The 17,904-nt window shown below is 46.6% G+C and overlaps 1 protein-coding gene across 3 annotated transcripts in view; it reads left to right on the top strand.

The window, feature by feature from the left end:
- The window catches only part of LOC110503343 (neurobeachin), a 329,781-nt gene that overhangs the window by 270,091 nt on the left and 41,786 nt on the right, over positions 1-17,904 (top strand). For all 3 annotated transcript variants that reach the window (XM_036961703.2, XM_036961702.2, XM_036961699.2), the window contains 2 exons: positions 8,357-8,497; positions 9,673-9,792. In XM_036961703.2, coding sequence (XP_036817598.1) covers positions 8,357-8,497; positions 9,673-9,792 — 261 coding nt within the window. The remainder of the gene's footprint in view (positions 1-8,356; positions 8,498-9,672; positions 9,793-17,904) is intronic.

Here is a 17,904-nt window from a genome sequence, read left to right as displayed (position 1 = left end):
CCTCAGGGCCACAGTGGCGCATTCCTACTGTCAGATCACAGGGAGACACACAAACACACCCAACCATACACACACACCCTCCATGTCAGCGGTACAGTGGTGTGGTGGAGCGGTTCATTAGGTTTTAATGATTATTTCCTGGTGACTGACAGGTGGATGATGGGAAAGGGAAGCTCATCTCCTCATAGCTGTTAGTTGATGGAGTGGAAACGCTGATAATCCTATATGAAGGCATACTGAGCGTGTTCTGCTTAACAATCTAGAGGTTTATCATGGCTGTTGTTCTACCTGTTTTTGTATGTTTCTGATAGGAAGTGACTCTGTCAAAACTTATCTCAGGGAGAAACAGCCAAAGCTGTGAAGTGACAGCAGACATATGTACCTGATCTACTTTACCTCCTAGCTACTGTTCTGAAATGGAGAGGGAGCTTGTCCATACTGGTCTTCGGACCCGCGGCCTTATGAACCAGGGCCCTTCACGTTTTCGATGGCTCCAAAGCTAGCTCACTTGGAAGAGAAATTATATTTACATTTGGGTCATTTAGCAGACTTTTTTTTATACTGGTGGGAATCAAACCCACAACTCTGGCATTGCAAGCACCATGCTCTATCAACTGAGCCACACAGGACTCTAGTGTGCACATATGTGTGCATATATACAGTGCCTTCAGAAAGTATTCAGACCCCTTGACTTTTCCACATTTTGTTACGTTACAGCCTTATTCTAAAATGTATTAAATTAATTGTTTGCCTCAGCAATCTAAACATAATACCCCATAATGACAAAGTGAAAACAGGTTTTTAGGAATTTGCTCCAGGTTTTTTGAAATTTGCTCCAGGTTTCCTCCAGACGTGATGCTTGGTATTCAGGCAGAAGAGTTCAATCTTGGTTTCATCAGACCAGAAAATCTTGTTTCTCATGGTCTGAGTCCTTTAGGTGCCTTTTGGCAAACTGCTGTCATGTGTTTTTTACTGAGAGGTGGCTTCCGTCTGGCCACTCTACCATAAAGGCCTGATTGGTGGATGCAGCAGAGATGGTTGTCCTTCTGGAAGGTTCTCCAATCCCCACAGAGGAACTCTGTCAGAGTGACCATCGGGTTCTTAGTCATGTCCCTGACCAAGGCCTTTCTCACCCGATTCCTCAGTTTGGCCAGGCTGCCAGCTCTAAGAAGAGTATTGGTGGTTCCAAACTTCTTCCATTTAAGAATGATGGAGGCCACTGTGTTCCCAAATTTTTTGGTACCCTTCCCCAGATCTGTGCCTCGACACAACCCTGTCTCAGAGCTCTACGGCCAATTCCTTCGACCTCATGGCTTGGTTTTTGCTCTGACATGCACTGTCAACTTTGGGACCTTATATAGACAGGTGTGTGCCTTTCCAAATCATGTCCAATGAATTGAATTTACCACAGGTGGACTCCAATCAAGTTGTAGAAACATCTCAAGGATGATCAATGGAAACAGGATGCACCTGAGCTCAATTTCGAGTCTCATAGCAAAGGGTCTGAATACTTATGTAAATAAGGTATTTCTGTTTTACATTTTTAATACATTTGCAAACATTTCTAAAAACCTGTTTTTACTTTATCATTATGGGGCATTGTGTGTATATTGATGAGGCAAAACATTTATTTAAAATCAAATTGTATTGGTCATGTACACATGGTTAGCAGATGTTATTATGAGTGTAGCGAAATGTTTGTGCTTCTAGTTCCAACAGTGTAGCAATATCTAACAAGTAATATCTAACAATTCCACAACAAATACTTAATACACACAAATCTAAGTAAGGATTGGAATAAGAACATATAAATATATGGATTAGCAATGTCAGAGCAGCATAGGCTAAGATGCAATAGATGGTATAGAATACAGTATATACATATGAGATAAGTAATGCAAGATATGTAAACATTATTAAAGTAGCATTATTAAAGTGACTAGTGTTCCATTTATTAAAGTAGCCAATGATTTCAAGTCTGTATGTAGGCAGTAAGGATGCAACGGTACAGTGGGCCCACGGTTCGGTATGTATCACAGTTTGTGGGCCACGGTACGGTATCGGTATCTTTATATTTAAGAAAAGCTGGGCAGCCCGTCAGGAAGTCCAGGAATCAATTGCACAGGGCGGGGTTGAGACTCAGGGTCTCAAGCTTAATGGTGAGCTTGGAGGGTACTATGGTGCTATGGTGTTGAATGCTGAGCTGTAGTCAATGAACAGCATTCTTACATAGGTATTGGTGGCTCAGTGGGCTCATCGGGCTTTCATGCCTCTGCCGGATCGCCAGGCTCCCCTGCCTCAGCCAGCTCGTCAGGTTCTCATGCCTCTGCCGGATCGCCAGGCTTCCCTGCCTCAGCCAGCTCGTCAGGTTCTCATGCCTCTGCCGGATCGCCAGGTTCCCCTGCTTCCACTGGCTCGTCAGGTTCTCATGCCTCTGCCGGATCGCCAGGTTCCCCTGCTTCCACTGGCTCGTCAGGCTTTCATGCCTCCGCCGGATCGCCAGGCTCCCCTGCTTCCACTAGCTCGTCAGGTTCTCATGCCTCAGCCGGATCGCCAGGCTCCTCTGCCTCAGCCGGTCTATCAGGTTCCCATGCCCCAGCTGACTCGACAGGTTCCCATGCCTCAGCTGGTGTGATAGGTTCCTACGCCTCAGCTGGTGTGACCGGTCCGCTCCTGATCTCCGAGTTCGTCGCCTTTGACGCCGTCCTGTGGCTGGAGCCGCGCATCGGGGAGGGGGTACTGTTCCGTATAATCCCTCTCCCGTCTCTAGGTCATAACTAGGGAAGGGTCGTTACATTAATTTGCCTTATCTGCTTAGTTACTAGTGGCAAATCCTATTGATGTTTTTGAAAGAGTTAACAAAAGTTTTTGCTGAAAGGTTTGTTTATGTCGTAGCAAAGGTTAGCAATGCAGCTAGCTAGCTGTGCAGCCAAACTCTCATAGACAACTCTGGAGATTTAGTGGTGCTAGTCATGCATATCACCCTTTACTGTATCAGTGTTTTATAGACTGCTACCGAACTTCAGAAAACTTATACCATGAGAGAAACCACCCGAACAAAGAACTCTGAAGAACTAGATTGTAGCTGTTCAAGATGCTTCTTCTGACAAGCCCAGAGAGAAAACAAGTTTGACTTCTCCTGCACTGTACTATGATGTAATTTCCTTTGAAATATAAAATGCAGTATGTGTGTCTCCTTGGGAGTTAGCCTAGATATTACCACACTAACTGCAGAACTCTCTCTTTCTCTGCATTTCACACACTCACAAACACACATACACACACACGCTCCTCTTGGATCCTCCACTTTGGGGTCTCTACTCTCTGCAGTCAGAGAATGATCCTAATTACATGTGATGAGTGATTTATCTAGTGTAGCATGTGACAGCCCTATAATCCAGCAGCTAGGTTTGATCATGTCTTGTTTGGTGGTGGAGGTAGGTATCACTAGGTCAGGTGTTATTTATGGGAGTGAACTTAGAAGGAGCTAAATGCAGAGCTGTCTAAAGCACTTGTTTTTATTGTCTCCTTATCATGTCCTGTATTTACATAATCACCTGATAATAAGTAGTTGGTGATTACTGTGTGTTAAAGGAATGGTTGAGGATAAGGTTTGTTGTCACTATTCTACTAGCCATGGAAGGGGTCCCAAATGGCACCCTATTCCCTATGTGCTGTAGTGCACAACTTTTGACCAGGGCCCTATATCCCATCTCCCACCTAGTATCTATTTTAGCACATTAGCTTGCTAACATTAGCATCCAACATTAGCATTGATAGTTCCATCAATTAACCTTAAGTAAATTAGTTGTTAGTACAATCAACACACTTGACATGCCTGGTTGCTTTAAAGTGTATTTATATCAAGAAATCAAAAAAATACCACACTATAGCGAAGTTATCTAGGTAGCTAGCTGTCGCACATCAACAACAGAGAAGGTCAGAGTATAGCCAGAAATGGATGTTGTCTTGTTTGCGTGAACTAGCCAAACATTTTTTGTTACCCAAATGGACCCTGGTCAAAAGCAGCATAAAATATAGGGAATAGGGTGCCAGGTTGCTGGTGCTGCATGCATGTGAAAGGCTTAGAGCTTAGAAAGCTCTTATGGCCGGCCACTTAAGACCCAACACTATCTACCATGTTAACAGCTTTTTAATGTCTTACTAATGAGCTAGTTCAGCAGGCTAAAGCCCCCCATATATTTTTAAAGGCTAAGAGCTGTCTGTGAGGGTGACAGAGGAAGCCGATAAGATGTAATGGACAAGACACACCATAACCAACATTAGCTGTGCGCAGTAGATCACCTTCTGTGTATCGAGGAACGGTGGCGATTTAACATGTAGAATAGTCTGGAAATGAACAGAAAATGACAGCAGATGTTATGTGGTCAGAGGCGATATGACTTCCGTCTGCTACTTTTAACCATTTGTCGGTGAGGTTTTGTCCTTAAGATGTGACATCCATCCTGCTGCTGGGTTTAGTGGAAATATTCATATTGACCGTATTTGGGGTTCTTGGCTAGCTATGAGACCACGATAGCTCTGAGACCATGTTAGCTATGAGACCATGTAAGCTATGAGACCATGTTAGCTCTGAGACCATGTTAGCTCTGAGACCATGTTAGCTATGAGACCACGTTAGCTCTGAGACCATGTTAGCTATGAGACCATCTTAGCTATGAGACCACGTTAGCTCTGAGACCATGTTAGCTCTGAGACCATGTTAGCTGTGAGACCATGTTAGCTATGAGACCACGGTAGCTCTGAGACCATGTTAGCTATGAGACCATGTTAGCTATGAGACCACGTTAGCTCTGAGACCATGTTAGCTATGAGACCATGTTAGCTATGAGACCATGTTAGCTCTGAGACCATGTTAGCTCTGAGACCATGTTAGCTCTGAGACCATGTTAGCTGTGAGACCATGTTAGCTATGAGACCACGGTAGCTCTGAGACCATGTTAGCTATGAGACCATGTTAGCTATGAGACCACGTTAGCTCTGAGACCATGTTAGCTATGAGACCATGTTAGCTATGAGACCATGTTAGCTCTGAGACCATGTTAGCTATGAGACCATGTTAGCTATGAGACCACGTTAGCTCTGAGACCATGTTAGCTATGAGACCATGTTAGCTATGAGACCACGTTAGCTCTGAGACCATGTTAGCTATGAGACCATGTAAGCTATGAGACCATGTTAGCTCTGAGACCATGTTAGCTCTGAGACCATGTTAGCTATGAGACCACGTTAGCTCTGAGACCATGTTAGCTATGAGACCATGTTAGCTATGAGACCACGTTAGCTCTGAGACCATGTTAGCTCTGAGACCATGTTAGCTGTGAGACCATGTTAGCTATGAGACCATGTTAGCTATGAGACCACGTTAGCTCTGAGACCATGTTAGCTATGAGACCACGGTAGCTCTGAGACCATGTTAGCTATGAGACCATGTTAGGTATGAGACCACGTTAGCTCTGAGACCATGTTAGCTATGAGACCATGTTAGCTATGAGACCATGTTAGCTCTGAGACCATGTTAGCTATGAGACCATGTTAGCTATGAGACCACGTTAGCTCTGAGACCATGTTAGCTATGAGACCATGTTAGCTATGAAACCACGTTAGCTGTGAGACCATGTTAGCTATGAGACCATGTTAGCTATGAGACCACGTTAGCTCTGAGACCATGTTAGCGATGAGACCATGTTAGCTATGAGACCACGTTAGCTCTGAGACCATGTTAGCTCTGAGACCATGTTAGCTATGAGACCATGTTAGCTATGAGACCACGTTAGCTCTGAGACCATGTTAGCTATGAGACCATGTTAGCTGTGAGACCATGTTAGCTATGAGACCACGTTAGCTCTGAGACCATGTTAGCTATGAGACCACGTTAGCTGTGAGACCATGTTAGCTGTGAGACCATGTTAGCTATGAGACCATGTTAGCTGTGAGACCATGTTAGCTGTGAGACCATGTTAGCTATGAGACCATGTTAGCTGTGAGACCATGTTAGTTATGAGACCATGTTAGCTGTGAGACCATGTTAGCTCTGAGACCATGTTAGCTATGAGACCATGTTAGCTGTGAGACCATGTTAGTTATGAGACCATGTTAGCTGTGAGACCATGTTAGTTATGAGACCATGTTAGCTGTGAGACCATGTTAGCTGTGAGACCATGTTAGCTATGAGACCATGTTAGCTGTGAGACCATGTTAGCTGTGAGACCGTGTTAGTTGTGAGACCATGTTAGTTATGAGACCATGTTAGTTATGAGACCATGTTAGCTATGAGACCATGTTAGCTGTGAGACCATGTTATCTGTGAGACCATGTTAGCTATGAGACCATGTTAGCTGTGAGACCATGTTAGCTGTGAGACCATGTTAGTTATGAGACCATGTTAGTTATGAGACCATGTTAGCTAAGAGACCATGTTAGCTGTGAGACCGTGTTAGCTGTGAGACCGTGTTAGCTGTGAGACTGTGTTAGCTGTGAGACCGTGTTAGCTATGAGACCATGTTAGCTGTGAGACCGTGTTAGCTGTGAGACCGTGTTAGCTGTGAGACCGTGTTAGCTATGAGACCGTGTTAGCTGTGAGACCGTGTTAGCTATGAGACCGTGTTAGCTGTGAGACCATGTTAGCTATGAGACCGTGTTAGCTGTGAGACCGTGTTAGCTGTGAGGCCATGTTAGCTGTGAGACCACGTTAGCTGTGAGACCACGTTAGCTGTGAGACCACGTGAGCTGTGAGACCACGTTAGCTATTAGACCACGTTAGCTATCAGACCACGTTAGCATTGAGACCATGTTAGCTGTGAAGCCATGTTAGCTGTGAGACCATGTTAGCAATGAGACCATGTTAGCTGTGAGACCGTGCTAGCTGTGAGACCGTGTTAGCTGTGAGACTGTGTTAGCTGTGGGACATGTTATCTGGTTGTCAGAACCGGGTTGAAACCCAGTCTGTCCTATTATCTGGCTGTGCTGTCCAGCTGCAGCTATGATTGGGCTAAGATGACTGAGACCAGCCTGGTTCCTCCTGGATGTTTACCAGCATGTCTGACTTCCTGTAGCCCACAGCCCAATCACAGCTGGCCCCATACGTCACATGACAGCCTATTATCACCTCGTAAATCTCAGCAGATCTCAATAAACTTCTCTTTTATTCTCTCTCATCGTGCTAACATTGATGTGGACGGTCATTACGTTGGAGGGGAAAGAAAGGAACGTAGAAGGAAACCAGACGTGACCAGTTGGTTTGGAGTGAGAGAGTTGAGCGCTAGTCATTCCTACTAATGCCATGTGTTCTGTGCCACATAGAGGGAGCTATGGGCTGTTGGAACATAATGAAGATGATGAGAAAGTCTGGCTGCATCTCATATGGAAGCCTATGTACTATATGTCCAGGTCCTTCTGGTCAAAACGAGTGCACTATATAGAGAATTGAATATCATTTGGAAAGCAGCTTTTTGTGTTGTAACACTCTCATAACTCTAGTCACGGGAATACTGGAGTAACGGCACAGTCTTAATGATTTGATATTAAAGTTATTTTATTTTTAGTCGTTGGTCTCTCCACTAGCTGCAGCTGGTCTGAATCAAGGGCTTTGTTGGGGTAGATTTCCCATGATTCCTGTGGTCAATCTGAGACACGGATACACACCCTCCCCCACTGACCAATAGCACTGAGTGTATTAACAATGACTGCCAATATACCTTCAATGGCTGCCTGTTGGCCAGGGTGATTGAGAAGGCAGAGAAACCATTCTCCAGTACATGTATTTTAATGGCTAATTAGATTGTCTTAGAAACACATGAGAAAGCAAAGGCTTGGGACCCAGAGTGAGTCTCAGTGTCATAATATTGGCGTAGGGCGCGTCACAAATGGCATCATATTACCCACATAGTTAGTGGCATCCTATTACCCAATGGTAGTGCGCTATATTGGGAATGGGTTGCTATTTGGGACCCAGAATGAGTCTCGGCCTTATACAGAGAGTCTGGGACCCAGAGTGTAATATTGACTTGGCTTCTGTTCCTGTGTTATGGTGGAAGTATTGAAACATGCTATCAAAGGTCAATATTTGGGTTGTAAAGTAATATATTTCTTGTTTTATCCATTGACTAGGTACGTAATTACTGTAATATCAATAGCAGGCCTTACTAAACTCCTGTGGCCTTTTTTTGCCATGACAACATGGCGGGCCATATTAAATTGTCTCATTTGGTTCGGGGGCCTTGTGTTTGACAACCCTGATCTAGGAGCTGTCTGTCTGCTAAGTCTTTAAAATCAGTTATATACTGAACATCATACTCTATCTACTGTATGTACGTAACTTCTGTTTCTCCCTCAGCCAATCGGAGCGTTGAACCCCAAGCGTGCAGTGTTCTATGCAGAGCGCTATGAGACCTGGGAAGAGGACCAGACACCCCCATATCACTACAACACCCACTACTCCACCGCTAACTCCACCCTGCTCTGGCTGCTCAGGATAGTAGGTACTCTGTACCCCATCCACCCAATACCCTGTTCCCTGTACCTGGAAAAGGGGTGGTTGATCAAACAAATATATAGGTTCATTATCATTTCTACACTTTCTATCTGACTTTAGACTTGTGGAGACAGACGTATGTCATTCTTTATCCAAAATAAAATGTTCTAAATGGCAGCTAGTACAGTAAGTTAGTTAGATATTGAGTCACACAGTCCACACAGTTGAAAGCATATTGATACCACCTAGTGTTTAGTAAATACCAGTGGAATCTAAATTGTGAGATATAGGGTTACCCCTCCTGGGGTTTGTCCATATCTGATATGTTAGGCAGCTCGTTAATTGGAGAAAGCTTGATGGGGAGTCAGTAGCACCCCCCTGTTCTCCCTTTGCCTGCCACTCTCCCCCTCCTCTCCGCCTCTCCTCCCTACATCCCTCCATCAGACCACTGTCTCCATCTCAGACTGGGAACACCACATACAGTATCAGCAAATTAGCACCGTCGCTCCCGGCTACCAGGAAGCACACTAGTTAATACTCCCTAAGGCATTGTGGGTAATGTACAGTAGGGGAGGACAGACAGACAGACAGACAGACAGACAGGCGCACGCACACACGCTAGTCTGGCACAGGAACATCAGATATACAGACACAGAAACACATCATTGATAAAGAGGTCGGTGGAACTCAACCCAAACAATGGAAATGCCATGGAAACGCGTGGAGGAAAGATCCCGAATCTCCTCATTGCCCCCCAGGAAAATTATTCTACATTTAGGCTATTGTTTATATGTTATCCAGCCAAAGTCGGACTTTAGTAATCAAATTGTGGGCCTGTGACAATACATGACAATCGTGACGGATTTGACAAATATCCACTTTGTTAGATCCGATTTGTCAAATGTGCACCAATCTGGCATCCTTCTTCTATCCCCCACAGTCTGCGTTCCATTGACCTCTTTACCGAATCTAGGGTTCCAATAGAGATTCTCATTGCCCTTATCTCTGTCACAACCAGTAGAATTCAGCCATTAGCTCTCCTTAGGGGAGCATAAATTATTCACTCTGAACATGCAATAGAAAATCTAGTTCACTGACAGTATGGTTTGGTATGGTGTTTGTGTGTCCATGAAACATCCTTAGCTCAACGTAAAATGTCTGTATGTTTTCTCTTGCAGGAGCCTTTCACCACGTTCTTCCTGAATGCTAACAACAACAAGTTTGACCATCCAGACCGGACCTTCTCAGCCATCACCCGCTCCTGGAGGCACTGCCAGAGAGACACCTCAGACGTCAAGGTGTGTGTCTTTGTGTGTGTGTGTGCGTGTGCGTGTGCGTGCGTGCGTGTCCATAAAACAACCTCTGCTCAGCGTAAAATACTCTGCATCTACAGTGGGTCTGATGCATTCCCTGTTCATCGGTATACAACCCAGAAGGAAACGTCACAATAAAACATATACCATGAATTATAAATAACACTGTGCTCAAACTCTGAGGAACAGAGACATGGTACACAGTGAATAACTAAAGCACTTACAAATTCATAGTTCATTTATCGCTTATATTAAATAAAAACTTTACTTTAAAGACAAAGGAGTGCTGTACTGTATGTGAACAACGGCTGAAGACAAAGAAAGAAAGACATCCTCTCAAAGGAGCAGTCAGAGGATGTGTCCCAAATGGCCCCTATGGGTCCTGGTCCAAAGTAGTGCACTATATAGCGAATGGGGTGCCATTTGGGATGCAGACAGAGGAACGCTGAACCACCACAGCCACTCTGTAACACAGCGGGAACAGCTCTGACCTCAAAGTGTCAGATATTTCTAGAACACCCCGTGTCGGGTTAGTGTTGCCCCAGGCAATTAATAAAGCATTAATGACAAAAGCTATTTAAAATGTAGTGTTTTATGTCCGGACAGGACTTTTCCTGGGCTCGGCTTGTGGTGGAAAGGGAGAGAGCAGCACACCAGCTAACATGCCCTGTTAACAAATACATGCTACTTTAAACTACTTGTATGTCTGTCTGCCTGTCTGTTGAAACACACAGGCTGCTGGTCTATCGGCACAAAGGAGAGAGTGACAAGATATTACAACAGCAGCTGTGTTTCATTATTCTGCTAAATTGTTTTACCTACACACACTCAGTTCTACCTACACACACTCAGTTCTACCTACACACACAGTTCTACCTACACACACTCAGTTCTACCTACACACTCAGTTCTACCTACACAAACACAGTTCTACCTACATACACAGTTCTACCTACGCACACACAGTTCTACCTACATACACAGTTCTACCTACACACACTCAGTTCTACCTACACACACAGTTCTACCTACACACACAGTTCTACCTACACACACTCAGTTCTACCTACACACTCAGTTCTACCTACACACACAGTTCTACCTACACACACTCAGTTCTACCTACACACACAGTTCTACCTACGCACACTCAGTTCTACCTACACACACAGTTCTACCTATACACACTCAGTTCTACCTACACACACAGTTCTACCTACGCACACTCAGTTCTACCTACACACTCAGTTCTACCTACGCACTCAGTTCTACCCACACACACACTCAGTTCTACCTACACATACAGTTCTACCTACGCACACAGTTCTACCTACGCACACTCAGTTCTACCTACACACACAGTTCTACCTACACAAACACAGTTCTACCTACGCACTCAGTTCTACCTACGCACACAGTTCTACCCACACACACACCGTTTTACCTACATACACAGTTCTACCTACACACACTCAGTTCTACCTACACACACACAGTTCTACCTACGCACAGACAGTTCTACCTACGCACTCAGTTCTACCTACACACACAGTTCTACCTACATACACAGTTCTACCTACACACACTCAATTCTACCTACACACTCAGTTCTACCTACATACTCAGTTCTACATACACACACTTAGTTCTATCTACACACTTAGTTCTACCTACATACTCAGTTCTACCTACACACTCAGTTCTACCTACACACTCAGTTCTACCTACACACTCAGTTCTACCTACACACTCAGTTCTACCTACATACTCAGTTCTACCTACACACTCAGTTCTACCTACACACACTCAGTTCTACCTACACACTCAGTTCTACCTACATACTCAGTTCTACCTACACACTCAGTTCTACCTACACACACTCAGTTCTACCTACATACTCAGTTCTACCTACACACTCAGTTCTACCTACACACTCAGTTATACCTACACACACTCAGTTCTACCTACACACATACAGTTCTACCTACACACACTCAGTTCTACCTACACACACTCAGTTCTACCCACACACACACAGTTCTACCGAGTTTGCCAAAAGGCACCTAAAGGACTCTCGGACCATGAGAAACAAGATTCTCTGCTCTGATGAAACCAAGATTGAACTTTTTGGCCTGAATGCCAAGCGTCACGTCTGGAGGAAACCTGGCTCCATCCCTAAGGTGAAGCATGGTGGTGGCAGCATCATGCTGTGGGGATGTTTTTCAGTGGCAGGGACTGGGAGACTAGTCAGGACAGAGGGAAATAGATCCTTAATGAAAACCTGCTCAGGACCTCAGACTGGGGTGAAGGTTCACCTTCCAACAGGACAGCGACCCTAAGCACACAGCCAAGACACTTAGGTACACAGTTACCTACATTCACAAAGTGTAACCTACTGTCGTGACGTTGTATTAGTTTATGTTACGACTGTTGTTCATCGAATTATTAAATGTTTCTAATGGCGTGATTAACTGAATCAAGCAATTATTAACTCATTAACCTGGGGCACCATGGGAAAACTAGCTTTTATTGAGTTTCTATTTTCCAAATTAACTCAAAGAATATCAGAATATCGATTTTACAACAGCCGCTAATTAACCAGTTACCTCTACAATCTCGTTCTGAACGTCGTATAGTCCGTGAATCTGCACGGACCCGGGTCTCACCAATGAGTTCGTACCACACCAATCTTACACATAGACAAAACACGTTATAGGCTATTGATTAGAACTCAGTATAACGGGCCAACATACTATGGTGCGTGTTACCCAAAATGGGGATGTCAAAGAGAGAGAGGAAAAAGAAAGTACACGAGAGAAATATACATTTGGGTGAATTTGTCAGCTATGCTATTCTAACCCTAGCCTTGCCCCAAACTGCCACTCTTATGGGTTAGAATATAATGATGTAATTACGTGGGGATTCTCTGCGTAGACCGTTCAGGGGACTATTCAGGCTGCTCGATGACGCACTTCTCCGGCGCACCTTTCTGGTCGTCCTCACGATGTCAGTGTCCTTTTGGCTTAGGAGTCTGTTCCCTCACCCTTGCTCTGGAAGGGGTCTTCTGAGGACAGACAGCTCTGTAGCTCAGAGCTCACAGCATAGGAATGAACCCTTTTAGATACCACGATTCACTGCGATTGGATGCTAGGTGGTTTGACTTGAATTCACCCGCTTAGACACAGCTACTCATCCGTAGCTTGGGTAGAAAAATATTTCTTTGTCTCCAAACTTGTGTTGCTTTCTGGGTTCGTTGACTTTTTAGCGCTTGGCTGCAGCTTGGGTCACATAGTCTTCTCTGGAAAATCTTTACTCACTGGTTTTATACCCTCGTGTCAGAAGTGGGCGTAACCGCCTTTAGGGCATTTCTCTGGGCGTACCAAGTTATGAGGGCAAGGTCTAGATTTTACTCAAATCCAATTTTAGATAACTAACCTCATATTTCATCATTCCCAAAACATTCTCTTTGATTTGGATATATTCCATACAGCGTACAATGTATAAACATCAAACATATACTAGGAAAACTCTTCACGTTACAATGTTTTCGTAATAACGTCATCTATTAACCTTTAATAACAAAACAAAAATGACATACATTTTCATATTCCATCTATCGTCATGACCACCTTTGTGGCTGACGGAAAACATTGTTCCAAAGTCCCTTTATTTCATGTTTAATGTTCTGAGGTTGGTTCTCCATAGTAACAGGACAAAGGAATTTGTTTGTGGCCTGAGATTTACCAGGGGCGTGAGGGGTCATAAAACCCCCTCATCTTCAGACCCCTAGATCTCTCCTTCTCTGTTGGGGTTGAGAGATAATCTGTAGGGTTGTGGTCTCCTGTAACCTGACCTGATCAGGACAGTCATGACTACATGACAAAGAGTACAGGACCAGGGGGAGTAGGAGGGGGGCCATAACAGTGTTGAGCTGACCACCTACAAGAGCAAGTCATTGTCAAGAGACCTCGTACCAGCATTCCCCCCCTCCACTCATTCCACCCTCCTCCCCTTCACAATACATGTTTTAAGTGTTGCTCATCTGTGTGTGTGTCTCTCTCTGTGTGTGTGTGTGTGTGTGTGTGTGTGTGTGTGTGTGTCATGCGTGTGCATGCGTGTGTGTGTGAAAGAGGGTGAGGCAGACAAGTCTGTGAGTAGTCAACAGTCCCAGTAACACAGTCCCAGTAACACCCCAGAACGCTACAGTGTGTCACCTGAAGGGACCCAGCAGCATTTAATATAGCTAATGCTATGGAGGCTGTTAGCTGACAGGCTCCATAGATAGCGAACAGGCTCCATAGATAGCTATCTATGGAGGCTGTGTGATTGACTTGTTAAGCCCATTAACTGGCTGTTGCTGTATTAATGGCTGCCAGGGGAGCTGGGCTCGAAAGCGGAGCTGGCAGCTTTAACGGCTTGGTGCTGAGTTATGACAGGGAAGTTTACAAATAGAGAGAGTAAGGAGGGAGACAGAGGGAGAGAGAGATAGAGATAGGTGAGCGAGGGGAGAGAGAGGGGGGAGGGAGGGGAACAGCCTCCAATGTTGTGGTCAGTCAAAGAGTGAAATGTGACCAACACCAGACTCCGGTGTTTTATTGGGGTGTTTCCTGTCATGCCAGCTTCCTCTCTAAACCCTGCTTGTTACCCTCCTGTAGTTATCCTCCCATAGGCAACAGGCCTGGTCAAACTCCCATAGGCCTGGTAAAAACCAACAGCATCACAGAACACGACAAACACTGCTTTCATAAATCAGCCCTCATATTAGCACTGAACCAGCTAGGAGGCCCAGCACATTTTAGACACACACAGACACAGCCGCTGACACACACACACACAGTCGCTGACACACACACACACACACACACACACACACAAGCCCGCACGCACACACACACAAACACAAAGTCACTGACCCACACACATACACACACACCTGACACACACACCTGACACACAACACATACACCTCCTGATAAACACAGGCCTAGACAGAGTTTAAATGGTTTTAAATGGTTTTCTAATGAGGGCTCTGACAGAGAGAAGAGGGAGACGCCACATTCCTGTTGTGCACATGGTCCAATTTACAATTTACAGAGGCATCTGTCAGAGAGAGAGAAGGGGAGGAAAGGGGACTCTGTGATAGGCTGAAGCAGTGGTCACCAACCGGTCGATCGTGATCTTCAAGGCATTCCTAGTCGATCTCCAACGGTAAATCCTTGTGCACCTTGTTTCACTGTTGGCGGTAGGTGCATTTGATTCAGCTGCCCTGCGGGCCGGGTAAACTGTTCCCATTTCGAACCATTTGATTTGGTCTACCCGGCAGACCTGGAGTGGTAAATCAAGTGTGTCTACTGCTGACCAGTCTGGTAGCTCAAATCACTGTGCCTGCAGCTTCCATATATCATAACTTTTAAAACCATGATCAGAAAACTAGATACAAGGATACAGCAGTGAGCTGCTTTTTTATGTTTACGTTTTTATTCAACACGGTCAACACTGTTTTCAAAATCATAAAACGTGCTTCTCACTACTTCCACTCGCGCTACAATCAGCACTGCAGCTGAAATGAATGAGTAGCCAAGTGTATCGAGGCCTGTGTTTTCATTATTAGTGGCTCGTCTATTTAAATGCCGAGGAATATTTCACTTTCTCTGGTCAAAGGAACAACAACATGAATTTGTGCATGAGGCAGAAATAATGCACTGCTTTTCGAGTTTCGCCATCAGGTGGAAGATAGTGTCCCCTCTCTCTGCTCAGCCTCCCTCCGCTGAGCCTGACCATCAGGTGGAAGATAGTGTCCCCTCTCTCTGCTCAGCCTCCCTTTGCTGAGCCTGACCATCAGGTGGAAGATAGTGTCCCCTCTCTCTGCTCAGCCTCCCTTTGCTGAGCCTGACCATCAGGTGGAAGATAGTGTCCCCTCTCTCTGCTCAGCCTCCCTCTGCTGAGCCTGACCATCAGGTGGAAGATAGTGTCCCCTCTCTCTGCTCAGCCTCCCTCTGCTGAGCCTGACCATCAGGTGGAAGATAGTGTCCCCTCTCTCTGCTCAGCCTCCCTCTGCTGAGCCTGACCATCAGGTGGAAGATAGTGTCCCCTTTCTCTGCTCAGCCTCCCTCTGCTGAGCCTGACCATCAGGTGGAAGATAGTGTCCCCTCTGTCTGCTCAGCCTCCCTCCGCTGAGCCTGACCATCAGGTGGAAGATAGTGTCCCCTCTGTCTGCTCAGCCTCCCTCCGCTGAGCCTGACCATCAGGTGGAAGATAGTGTCCCCTCTCTCTGCTCAGCCTCCCTCCGCTGAGCTTGACCATCAGGTGGAAGATAGTGTCCCCTCTCTCTGCTCAGCCTCCCTCCGCTGAGCCTGACTATCAGGTGGAAGATAGTGTCCCCTCTCTCTGCTCAGCCTCCCTCTGCTGAGCCTGACCATCAGGTGGAAGATAGTGTCCCCTCTCTCTGCTCAGCCTCCCTTCGCTGAGCCTGACCATCAGGTGGAAGATAGTGTCCCCTCTCTCTGCTCAGCCTCCCTCCGCTGAGCCTGACTATCAGGTGGAAGATAGTGTCCCCTCTCTCTGCTCAGCCTCCCTCTGCTGAGCCTGACCATCAGGTGGAAGATAGTGTCCCCTCTCTCTGCTCAGCCTCCCTCTGCTGAGCCTGACCATCAGGTGGAAGATAGTGTCCCCTCTCTCTGCTCAGCCTCCCTCCGCTGAGCCTGACCATCAGGTGGAAGATAGTGTCCCCTTTCTCTGCTCAGCCTCCCTCCGCTGAGCCTGACCATCAGGTGGAAGATAGTGCCCCCTTTCTCTGCTCAGCCTCCCTCTGCTGAGCCTAACCATCAGGTGGAAGATAGTGTCCCCTTTCTCTGCTCAGCCTCCCTCTGCTGAGCCTGACCATCAGGTGGAAGATAGTGTCCCCTCTCTCTGCTCAGCCTCCCTCTGCTGAGCCTAACCATCAGGTGGAAGATAGTGTCCCCTCTCTCTGCTCAGCCTCCCTCTGCTGAGCCTGACCATCAGGTGGAAGATAGTGTCCCCTCTCTCTGCTCAGCCTCCCTCTGCTGAGCCTGACCATCAGGTGGAAGATAGTGTCCCCTCTCTCTGCTCAGCCTCCCTCTGCTGAGCCTGACCATCAGGTGGAAGATAGTGTCCCCTCTCTCTGCTCAGCCTCCCTCCGCTGAGCCTAACCATCAGGTGGAAGATAGTGTCCCCTCTCTCTGCTCAGCCTCCCTCTGCTGAGCCTGACCATCAGGTGGAAGATAGTGTCCCCTCTCTCTGCTCAGCCTCCCTCCGCTGAGCCTAACCATCAGGTGGAAGATAGTGTCCCCTCTCTCTGCTCAGCCTCCCTCCGCTGAGCCTGACCATCAGGTGGAAGATAGTGTCCCCTCTCTCTGCTCAGCCTCCCTCTGCTGAGCCTGACCATCAGGTGGAAGATAGTGTCCCCTCTCTCTGCTCAGCCTCCCTCTGCTGAGCCTGACCATCAGGTGGAAGATAGTGTCCCCTCTCTCTGCTCAGCCTCCCTCCGCTGAGCCTGACCATCAGGTGGAAGATAGTGTCCCCTTTCTCTGCTCAGCCTCCCTCCGCTGAGCCTGACCATCAGGTGGAAGATAGTGTCCCCTTTCTCTGCTCAGCCTCCCTCTGCTGAGCCTAACCATCAGGTGGAAGATAGTGTCCCCTTTCTCTGCTCAGCCTCCCTCTGCTGAGCCTGACCATCAGGTGGAAGATAGTGTCCCCTCTCTCTGCTCAGCCTCCCTCTGCTGAGCCTAACCATCAGGTGGAAGATAGTGTCCCCTCTCTCTGCTCAGCCTCCCTCTGCTGAGCCTGACCATCAGGTGGAAGATAGTGTCCCCTCTCTCTGCTCAGCCTCCCTCTGCTGAGCCTGACCATCAGGTGGAAGATAGTGTCCCCTCTCTCTGCTCAGCCTCCCTCCGCTGAGCCTAACCATCAGGTGGAAGATAGTGTCCCCTCTCTCTGCTCAGCCTCCCTCTGCTGAGCCTGACCATCAGGTGGAAGATAGTGTCCCCTCTCTCTGCTCAGCCTCCCTCCGCTGAGCCTAACCATCAGGTGGAAGATAGTGTCCCCTCTCTCTGCTCAGCCTCCCTCCGCTGAGCCTGA

This window comes from Oncorhynchus mykiss, chromosome 24 (assembly GCF_057628025.1).
Source record: "Oncorhynchus mykiss isolate SJ-2025 chromosome 24, ASM5762802v1, whole genome shotgun sequence".
Lineage (NCBI taxonomy): Eukaryota > Metazoa > Chordata > Actinopteri > Salmoniformes > Salmonidae > Oncorhynchus > Oncorhynchus mykiss.
Note: the sequence above shows the minus strand (reverse complement) of the source record. Positions and strands in the feature narration are given on the sequence as shown.